This window comes from Bolinopsis microptera, chromosome 9 (genome assembly GCF_026151205.1).
Source record: "Bolinopsis microptera isolate Bmic1 chromosome 9, MBARI_Bmic_1.0, whole genome shotgun sequence".
NCBI classification, from domain to species: Eukaryota; Metazoa; Ctenophora; class Tentaculata; order Lobata; family Bolinopsidae; genus Bolinopsis; species Bolinopsis microptera.
The window spans coordinates 16,580,345-16,591,282 of record NC_087080.1 but is presented as its reverse complement, the minus strand read 5'-3'; the positions used below and the strand labels follow the sequence as shown (position 1 = coordinate 16,591,282).

General features: G+C 43.8%; 3 protein-coding genes and 1 non-coding gene across 5 annotated transcripts in view; 3 read left to right on the top strand and 1 right to left on the bottom strand.

Annotated features, from left to right (window-relative positions):
* LOC134820892 (uncharacterized) overlaps positions 1 to 10,938 on the top strand; it is a 74,362-nt gene that overhangs the window by 50,562 nt on the left and 12,862 nt on the right. The window lies entirely within an intron of this gene.
* Positions 75 to 2,936, top strand: LOC134820746 (probable dolichyl pyrophosphate Glc1Man9GlcNAc2 alpha-1,3-glucosyltransferase). Its single transcript, XM_063831334.1, has 2 exons — positions 75 to 215; positions 1,303 to 2,936. The coding sequence occupies exons 1-2, from the start codon at positions 81 to 83 to the stop codon at positions 2,638 to 2,640; spliced, it is 1,473 nt and encodes a 490-aa protein (XP_063687404.1). The 5' UTR covers positions 75 to 80; the 3' UTR covers positions 2,641 to 2,936.
* Positions 291 to 363, top strand: Trnaa-cgc (transfer RNA alanine (anticodon CGC)). The gene has a single exon. It is a non-coding gene; the product is annotated as a tRNA-Ala (tRNA).
* LOC134820747 (PDZ domain-containing protein GIPC3-like) lies at positions 3,068 to 10,617 on the bottom strand. 2 transcript variants are annotated; one of them, XM_063831335.1, is made up of 10 exons: positions 10,445 to 10,617; positions 10,248 to 10,304; positions 9,566 to 9,653; positions 8,291 to 8,430; positions 7,822 to 7,880; positions 6,521 to 6,668; positions 4,532 to 4,645; positions 4,260 to 4,406; positions 3,757 to 3,843; positions 3,068 to 3,587 (listed from the first exon to the last, which is right to left on the bottom strand). In XM_063831335.1, exons 1-10 carry the CDS (start codon positions 10,598 to 10,600, stop codon positions 3,483 to 3,485), a joined length of 1,101 nt encoding a protein of 366 aa, XP_063687405.1. In that variant the 5' UTR covers positions 10,601 to 10,617; the 3' UTR covers positions 3,068 to 3,482. The 2 variants fall into 2 exon arrangements, with proteins under 2 accessions (XP_063687405.1, XP_063687406.1); XM_063831336.1 differs by having other exon boundaries at positions 4,260 to 4,364.

Sequence of the window (10,938 nt, the reverse complement as noted above, 5' to 3'; positions counted from 1 at the left end):
CCATGACAGATGTGTTTGCTATTCACCGTTCTATAAGATATTAATGGTTAACCATTTAACTTTTTGATAGGCTCAATATTATGGACTTCACTTGGGCAGAGCTCTATTTCGTGACAGCTTTCTTGAAGCTATTCTTGTTTCACTCCTACCATTCTACTGATTTTGAGGTGCACAGAAATTGGTTGGCTATCACTAACTCCCTGCCAACCGATCAGGTGACTGACCGAGACTTTTAGTTTTAACAGTAGTATGTATTTGAATATTGATTGTCACATTTCGAATTACGCCAAGGGGAAGTAGCTCAAATGGTAGAGCGCCCGATTCGCATTCGGGAGGTAGCGGGATCGATGCCCGCCTTCTCCACTTTTGGCCCTTCTTACATGGGAACCGCGGATATAACTAATATTGCACATTTTGTTGTTAATTTCAGTATGCCCTTTCCTTAAATGTTTTTACTCGCAGTAGATATAGATATATGCCCTCCTATTTCTATCGTCCATGGAAAGACAGGACTCCTCGAAGTAGATTGGTATAACAACATTTTCCCTTCCAAGTTCCGGTGACTTTAGGTTGCTTTACTTAGGCTCCGCTGTTGTTGCAACCACTAGATATTGATCGTCCCTCTTCCTCTAATTTGTCTTCCTCTCCTTCCCCAACGTCAAGACTTGACATTTTGCAGGTTGACACTTCGTGTCAACCCGCAAAATGGGCAACCGACCCTGCACAGCAACAAGTAATTCCGCAACCGCTTCAATGACGCGCGAACAGATTTTCGCTGTGTTTCAGCATTTGCGCGCGGCTCGAAGACAGCACCGAATTAATGATCACGTGACGCGACAATGTCATATTTCCTATCAAATGTACAAAAAATGTCCATTATTTTATATATACTACATTCTTTCGTTTTTCCGAGTTTGGTTGGAACAGCTAACACTGTTGAAGTTTTTTGCATAATTTTTGAAAGCCAAAATTACTAGTTCAAGGGGGCTATATTTATGAGTCGCATTTGAACTTGATTTCTCTTGGAGAATTTCTCTTTAGACTCTTAACTTGCGAACAAATTGAAGCAGCAAACTTTAGGCTAGAAACTTTATTGAATTGAAATAATCATTCCACGTAACAACGTCTTCTTCAGTTCTCAAATTATTTGTTATATAGTAGTGTTGAAAGTATTGAAACATTTTAGGGTCCTGTCTAAGAGAAATTCTCCAAGCCAAAATTACTGTATTAGTTTTTACGGACATAACTGTTTTAGTTTTTACGGACATAACTGTTTTAGTTTTTACGGACATTATTTTTCAGTGGTATTATGAAAAGACCTCTCAGTGGACTCTGGACTACCCGCCCTTATTTGCATGGTTCCAGTACATCCTATCCCTGGTAGCCGGTCTGTTCGATCCCAACATGTTGGTAATCTCAGAGGCTCCGTACTTCAATCATCTCACCCTTCTGTTTCAGAGACTAAGTGTGATAGTATCCGACATTGTGCTCTGTTTTGCCTGTTCCAAGGCTTCCAGGTACGTGCATACTGTTAGTGGTGGCAAGTTCAGTGACAGGAATGTGAAAATGATGCTGACAGTGTGTTACCTGGGGTGTGCGGGGCTGCTTATAGTGGATCACATCCACTTCCAGTATAACGGCTTCCTGTCCGGGATATTCCTCCTGTCACTGGTTAGTGTAGCAGAGGGAGATATGGTCCTAGGAGGTTTCTACTTCTCACTACTTCTCAACCTCAAACACATTTACCTGTATGTGGCTCCTGTTTATTTCGTGTATATGCTCAGAGCCCACATGTTTCACAACAACAAGTTTCTAGGACTGGATCTGATGGGACTAGTGAAATTGGGCGGTTGCGTTATTGCGGTTTTTGGCGCTTCTTTTGGTCCATTCCTCAACCATCTGCCCCAGATCTTGTCCCGACTGTTTCCTGTGCATCGTGGACTTTGTCACGCATACTGGGCCCCTAACTTCTGGTCACTTTACAACCTACTGGACATCAGCCTCAGTAAGGCATTTCAAATCCTCGGTATTCTCCCAAAATCAGGCGTCCACCCGCTCATGTCTGGTCTGGTGCAACAAGCGGACTTCTTGATTTTACCGAACGTGTCTCCTGCACACTGTGCTACACTTACCCTGGTAACACTGACTCCAGCTCTAGTGAAGCTCTTCAAACATCCCTCTCCGCTACTCTTCTTGAGAAGTGTCACAGCTGCTGCCTTCACTTCCTTCTTCCTGGGGTACCACGTCCACGAGAAAGCTATCCTCGTCATACTGATACCCTACGCTTTGCTTGTCTTTTCAAATCTTCAGAGTGGCAAGGACTTTCTCTTTTTGTCGTTTCTTGGAACTTACTCGCTTTTTCCCTTGCTGTTTGAAGCTCAAGAGTTCTTAGTGAAAATTGTTATTCTGCTCATGATACACAGTTTCATGTTTGTGACTCTCCGCAAACTATATCCAGAATTTAAGCTGGACATGTTTGAAAAGTTGTACTTGTATGGACTTGTAGGTCACTTCGCTGTGGCCGAAGTAATTCTGCCAATATTCCTACCTCGTTTAGAGTTTTTACCACTCTTACTTTACTCGGCGTATTGTTCCGGCGGTACATTGTATAGCTATTATAAACTTTTAGCCTCAGTTTGAGAATTTTCTTAATTGGCTTGTGTATACAGGGTATTTAACGTATTTTGCAGATAAGTTTTAGTATTTAACCATCCTGATTCCTGATCCTTCTTTTTAAATCATCTCCATAACACTTTGCATTTATGTCCAGATCGAAATCTATTGACAGTTTAATTTTTACGACGATACATTTTCTTTGTGCTAATTATTAGTTGCCGGCTTACAAATTGTTAATTGACGTTTCAATATTTTATCAGATCAATGTTGTTAATTTTATTGTAGTGGGTTTCTAGCTATTTATTTAAGCCATTAATTATATTCGCTCTTTTATTTCGTTCATAAAAAGCTTTTAATAAGTAGGTGGTCTAAAAATTGCCTGATACATTCCAATACATAGCACATCAATAAATAACTAAGCAGCGTCAATCGGGCACGTGATCACACAATCGGGCACGTGATCACACAATCGGGCACGTGATCACACAATCGGGCACGTGATCACACAATCGGGCACGTGATCACACAATCGGGCACGTGATCACACAATCGGGCACGTGATCACACAATCGGGCACGTGATCACACAATCGGGCACGTGATCACACAATCGGGCACGTGATCACACAATCGGGCACGTGATCACACAATCGAGCACGTGATCGCACAACTAACTGTCTGTCATGTTACATAGCAGTTCTTATTTAACGAGTGGGATATATTCAATATTTATTCCAAGCCTTAAAACGTAAAAGCAGGCTTGAAGCTCGTTCTCCGGTAGAATGATGTTGGTGTTTTACATGATCCATCATGTTTCATCATCCAATACATTTTCAAGTTTATTTGGTGTACTTTTTCCTTGGTCACTTAGTTTTGAGCTGTTCCGCTTTCTCTTTCCTCCTCGATAACCGTCCACACACTTTCGATGAAATCCTCTGGGAAGTCAAATTCTCCCAACATGTCGTTGATATCCTGAAAATGTTGCTATGTTTAGAACATCTCCCTCTAAGGTATTCTGTTTGGAACTAAGCCGTAGTACATACATATTACACTACACTGGAGCCAGTTGGGAATCCGGAGCCAGACGATGGGAAGCCGAGGCATAACATTTTGAAAAGAAACTCCGGGGGGGCCAACTCACCTTAGCAAAGTCATCTTTAGTAGTATTATCATCACTAGTCTCCAGCAGCGTGCAAGCTAACTCTAGATCTCTTATTCCCATGTACGACTAGGGTTGTAATATTATTATCCAATTAAAAGAGAATCTATAATATTATATACAGTTTTCATGTATACAGTTTTCATGTATACAGTTTTCATGCCCGTATAGGAATGAAGCGTTATTTTTCAAAAGAGATTGCGAACTACAGCATTACAATAATGTTATTGTTTTGATGGTTAAAATAATATTTATCTACTAATCAGATCCCTCGACGATATATATAGATATAAATATTATATGTATTATTTATCATTCATTGTTAATATCATTTCTTTCAAACAAGTGGGGGGGGGGGGGGGGGGGGGGGCAAACGGATCGTTTCATGGTACAGTTATAGAAAGAACAATTTTCTTTTCTGGGAAACCAAGCAACAACTAATCATTAGTACATATTAATGTATATATATGTATAATATCTCTTACCTCTAGCAGGTCGTCGACCTTGAGTTTAGCTGCTTCCAGCCAGCTACAAGTCACTGCTTCCTGGACCGTTCCGTCCGACTTTATCCGCACTGTTGCTTTCCCGTCCTGTACAGTTTTCCCCATTTTACCGTCTTTCTCATCAGGTCTCTTAGAATCATATGATAAGAAGTGTAACAGAACTTATACTAACTAAGGAGTTGAAGTAAAGAAATTATCAAAGAAATGAAGTTGAGCAGTGTAGATATATGGAGAGATATAGTGGGGATATTAACCTGGAGTGAGTCGTTAGAGGTGGTGGAGGTGAGAGCGGGGGCTCGTCTAGGACACAGGTTACTGTCGAACCCTTGTTTGGGTTCTATCAGAACCAGGTCCAACATGCCCCCTACCTGGCAGGTAGCAACTTTAGGAGCTAGCTAAACACAATCCCCCAGGTAGCAACTTTAGGAGCTAGCTAAACACAATCCCCCAGGTAGCAGCTTTAGGAGCTAGCTAAACACAATCCCCCAGGTAGCAACTTTAGGAGCTAGCTAAACACAATCCCCCCAGGTAGCAACTTTAGGAGATAGCTAAACACAATCCCCCAGGTAGCAACTTTAGGAGCTAGCTAAACACAATCCCCCAGGTAGCAACTTTAGGAGCTAGCTAAACACAATCCCCCAGGTAGCAACTTTAGGAGCTAGCTAAACACAATCCCCCAGGTAGCAGCTTTAGGAGCTAGCTAAACACAATCCCCCAGGTAGCAACTTTAGGAGCTAGCTAAACACAATCCCCCCAGGTAGCAACTTTAGGAGATAGCTAAACACAATCCCCCAGGTAGCAACTTTAGGAGCTAGCTAAACACAATCCCCCAGGTAGCAACTTTAGGAGCTAGCTAAACACAATCCCCCAGGTAGCAACTTTAGGAGCTAGCTAAACACAATCCCCCAGGTAGCAACTTTAGGAGCTAGCTAAACACAATCCCCCAGGTAGCAACTTTAGGAGCTAGCTAAACACAATCCCCCAGGTAGCAGCTTTAGGAGCTAGCTAAACACAATCCCCCAGGTAGCAGCTTTAGGAGCTAGCTAAACTCAATCCCCCCAGGTAGCAACTTTAGGAGATAGCTAAACACAATCCCCCAGGTAGCAACTTTAGGAGCTAGCTAAACACAATCCCCCAGGTAGCAACTTTAGGAGCTAGCTAAACACAATCCCCCAGGTAGCAACTTTAGGAGATAGCTAAACACAATCCCCCAGGTAGCAACTTTAGGAGCTAGCTAAACACAATCCCCAGGTAGCAGCTTTAGGAGCTAGCTAAACACAATCCCCCCAGGTAGCAACTTTAGGAGCTAGCTAAACACAATCCCCCAGGTAGCAACTTTAGGAGCTAGCTAAACACAATCCCCAGGTAGCAACTTTAGGAGCTAGCTAAACACAATCCCCCCAGGTAGCAACTTTAGGAGATAGCTAAACACAATCCCCCAGGTAGCAACTTTAGGAGATAGCTAAACACAATCCCCCCAGGTAGCAACTTTAGGAGCTAGCTAAACACAATCCCCCCAGGTAGCAACTTTAGGAGCTAGCTAAACACAATCCCCCAGGTAGCAACTTTAGGAGCTAGCTAAACACAATCCCCCAGGTAGCAGCTTTAGGAGCTAGCTAAACACAATCCCCCAGGTAGCAACTTTAGGAGCTAGCTAAACACAATCCCCCAGGTAGCAACTTTAGGAGCTAGCTAAACACAATCCCCCAGGTAGCAACATTAGGAGCTAGCTAAACACAATCCCCCAGGTAGCAACTTTAGGAGCTAGCTAAACACAATCCCCCAGGTAGCAACTTTAGGAGCTAGCTAAACACAATCCCCCAGGTAGCAACTTTAGGAGATAGCTAAACACAATCCCCCCAGGTAGCAACTTTAGGAGCTAGCTAAACACAATCCCCCAGGTAGCAACTTTAGGAGCTAGCTAAACACAATCCCCCAGGTAGCAACTTTAGGAGCTAGCTAAACACAATCCCCCAGGTAGCAGCTTTAGGAGCTAGCTAAACACAATCCCCCCAGGTAGCAACTTTAGGAGCTAGCTAAACACAATCCCCCCAGGTAGCAACTTTAGGAGCTAGCTAAACACAATCCCCCCAGGTAGCAACTTTAGGAGATAGCTAAACACAATCCCCCACAATTGCTATTAACTATGAACACTGACTATCATTTTTTGCTATACTATAAATCAGTCTCTGCGACTCCTCCAAATTATGTCCTAAGAATCAAATACCAGGTCAGGAACGTACGGGAACGTCCCTAAGTTTAGCAGCTACTGCGTAGTGTCTGGACCCGACAAGAGACACGTCCCCGAGTTTACAAAGCTGGTCGCCCACGTGTATATGTCCTGACTTCTCAGCTACACTGCCCGGCTTGATCCGCTTTACAAAGCAACACCTGAGAGTTGGGTGTCATGGTTACGTCACTCTTACGTCACTCTTACGTCTGTTCTTTGTCGCAATACTCTACTTGTTTTGTAAGTATTATATAACGTTGATATGCGACTGGATAACGTCACGTGTCGTATCGACCCGAGGCTCACTGATCTCATGAAATGATTATCCCGCATTTGGAGCGACCAAATCGTGAGGTGTTGCTTACATTTACAGACTACAGAGGCTACGAGGTTATTGAGTTATTGGGTCAATGGTCAGTTATTAACCGGTAATTAACCGGTCATTTACTGGTGGATTCTATAAAAAGGTACCTATAGGCTTTAAACTAAGAACTGGACATCAAGTACTGGTCAGTGGTCACTAAGTACTGGTTACTAAGTACTGGTCACTAAGTACTGGTCACTAAGTACCGGTCACTAAGTACTGGTTACTAAGTACTGGTCACTAAGTACTGGTCACTAAGTACTGGTCACTAAGTGCTAGTCACTAAGTGCTGGTCACTAAGTGCTGGTCACTAAGTGCTGGCCACTAAGTACTGGTCACTAAGTACTGGTCACTAAGTACTGGTCACTAAGTGCTGGTCACTAAGTACTGGTCACTAAGTACTGGTCACTTAGTACTGGTCACTAAGTACTGGTCACTAAGTACTGGTCACTCAGTGCTGGCCACTAAGTACTGGTCACTAAGTGCTGGTCACTAAGTGCTGGTTACTAAGTACTGGTCACTAAGTACTGGTCACTAAGTGCTGGTCACTAAGTGCTGGTCACTAAGTGCTGGCCACTAAGTACTGGTCACTAAGTACTGGCCACTAAGTACTGGTCACTAAGTACTGGTCACTAAGTGCTGGTTACTAATTACTGGTCACTAAGTACTGGTCACTAAGTGCTGGTCACTAAGTGCTGGCCACAAAGTACTGGTCACTAAGTACTGGTCACTAAGTGCTGGTCACTAAGTCCTGGTCACTAAGTGCTGGTCACTAAGTACTGGTCAATAAGTGCTGGTCACTAAGTGCTGGCCACTAAGTACTGGTCACTAAGTACTGGTCACTAAGTACTGGTCACTAAGTGCTGGTCACTAAGTGCTGGTCACTAAGTCCTGGTCACTAAGTACTGGTCACTAAATAAAAGAGTAGTTGATAAAATGGTTGTGCTCACCCCATGCTGTTATCAGTGATAGTTATTCCCAGCGCTTTTTCTTCCTTCTTGACATGTGCCTGCAGATTTATCATTATAATATATAGAGTCCTATAATATAATTTAGAGTCCTATAATATAATTTAGAGTCCTATCCTGTTTAACCTCATTGTACCTGCAAGTTATATTAATGTAGTATATATAATGATATACATTAGTATATATAATAATATATATTATAATTAATGTAAATGTTCTCTGTAACCTCTCTAACATGTGTCATGACACATGGTGTGACGTCATGACACATGGTGTGACGTCATGACACATGGTGTGACGTCATGACACGTGGTGTGACGTCATGACACGTGGTGTGACGTCATGACACGTGGTGTGACGTCATGACACGTGGTGTGACGTCATGACACGTGGTGTGACGTCATGACACGTGGTAACAATATATATTATAAATGTAAATATTCTCGGTTACCTCTCTAACTTGACCCTGGATGTGTACGAATATAAAGTCGTTATAAACCACCAGTCCCGACAACAGGTTCCTCATGTCTATCTTAGGTGTGTTCAGAGTGCAGAACATTATCTTCCTTATGTCGATCTCTAGCTCGATTGCTGGAATATTTTATTGGTAATCAATGTCGTAAAAAATGGGTAAAATCGTGGTATTCGCGGATTTTGCTAATTGCGCGTTGCAGTTGCTCAAGTCAGTGCACACACGTTGTATCTCCCTTTTCGCGCGCGAAAGGGCCGGGATATGCAACGTGCAGCAAGATTTGGTAGTATTCAAATGTCCAAGCAGCCATATATCCGGGGGTACCGCGACAATTGACCCCCGACAATTGACCCCCCGACAATTGACCCCCCGACAATTGACCCCCCGACAATTGACCCCCTATGTAATTACACTGGGGTCAATTGTCGCGAAATCTAGGGCTTAGTACGACAATTGACCCCCCGACAATTGACCCCCGACAATTGACCCCCCCGACAATTAACCCCCCGACAATTGACCCCCCGACAATTGACCCTCTATGTAATTACACTGGGGTCAATTGTCGCGAAATCTAGGGCTTAGTACGACAATTGACCCCCCGACAATTGACCCCCCGACAATTGACCCCCCGACAATTGTAATTAAACTGGGGTAAATTAATCGGGTTAGGGTTAGGGTTAGGGTTAGGGTTAGGGTTAGGGTTAGGGTTAGGGTTAGGGTTAGGGTTAGGGTTAGGGTTGGGGTTGGGGTTGGGGTTGGGGTTAGGGTTAGGGTTAGGGTTGGGGTTAGGGTCAGGGAGAGCTGTTCCTGGGTCAGGGTCCTGGGTCAGGGTCAGGGTCAGGGTCGGGGTCCTGGGTCAGGGTCAGGGTCAGGGTCAGGGTCAGGGTCAGGGTCAGGGTCAGGGTCAGGGTCAGGGTCAGGGTCAGGGTCAGGGTCAGGGTCAGGGTCAGGGTCAGGGTCAGGGTCAGGGTCAGGGTCAGGGTCAGGGTTAATTGTATTAAATTATATTTTCGGGGGTCAATTGTCGGGGGGTCAATTGTCGGGGGGTCAATTGTCGGGGGGTCAATTGTCGGGGGGTCAATTGTCGGGGGTCAATTGTCGGGGGGTTAATTGTCGGGGGGTCAATTGTCGGGGGGTCAATTGTCGGGGGGTCAATTGTCGGGGGGTCAATTGTCGCCCACCCATATCCGGGACTCAGGCAGGCACGTAGCCAGGGGGGGGGGGGGGCAGGGGACTCAGGAGACTGAAACCTACCCAGTTTAGTGTATAGATCCTTTAGAGAGAGGAAAGTGTTGATCCTCTTGGTGGATCCACCATGTGCCAGCTGTGTGTAGAACTGAAGCTATAACAATTGTGTTAAGTAACACTTTCACTTTCACTTTCAATTTAACTTTCACTTTCACTTTCACACTGGCCAACTTTTAAGATGCGGATTTATGAGGCAATATTGTACATTTTTAATACAGATGATAAATAACGTTATCTTGAGCTGTGATTGTGGTAGGTAGTGCACCTCCTAATTGTGGTAGGTAGTGCACCTCCTAATTGTGGTAGGTAGTGCACCTCCTAATTGTAGTAGGTAGTGCACCTCTTAATTGTGGTAGGTAGTGCACCTCCTAATTGTAATGGGTAGTGCACCTCCTAATTGTGGTAGGTAGTGCACCTCCTAATTGTAGTAGGTATAGTGCACCTCCTAATTGTGGTAGGTAGTGCACCTCCTAATTGTGGTAGGTAGTGCACCTCCTAATTGTAGTAGGTAGTGCACCTCCTAATTGTGGTAGGTAGTGCACCTCCTAATTGTAGTAGGTAGTGCACCTCTTAATTGTGGTAGGTAGTGCACCTCCTAATTGTGGTAGGTAGTGCACCTCCTAATTGTGGTGCTATTTGATTCTATATAACATATTCTTTAGTGACTAGTGAACTAAATAAAACTCACTTCTTTAGGCTTGTCCTGATCTTTCTCTGGTGTTGCATTTTTCTTCAGTGTCTTTTTCTGGCAGATATTTACTTGAGAAAATTAAAATGAAGGTTTGGCCTAAAATATTATTCTTTATAAAAAACCCCTCATTGAAACACTAATGTAGTAGTGTTATTGTACTAATGTATTTTACATAATTAAATAGAACAACTCACTCTCAACTCTTTAGCTTCTTTAGCAGCTTCTTTAGGAGAATCCTTGGGTGGTCCGGAACGCTGAGTACCAGTACCAGTACCAGTACCAGTACCAGTATCCGGATCAAGAAGCTCCTTGTGCCGACTGGACGCGGACCTAAAGCTGAACCACGGCATGTACCCGCTCCTATGTGATCTCTATTACATGTGAAAGCATGTTAGGATACAACTACAACTGACAACAGCACAATGACACTAGTAGTAGTAGTAGTCAATAAAACAGCAGTAGTATCGTCACATGATGTCAAAGGACTGTTATTTTTATCTAGATCGTTATTTGACCAAACAGAGATGTTAATGCAGTTGGTGATAACGTATTGACTATTGTTAAAATATGCTTTTTTAAAGGCTTGACAGTCTGTGTGGTAATGGATATGCAACGACAGGTAAATGGGGGGGGGGGGGGGGGGGGGGGGGGGGGGGGGGGGGGGGGTGGGGGTGTAAAATAGCTTTCA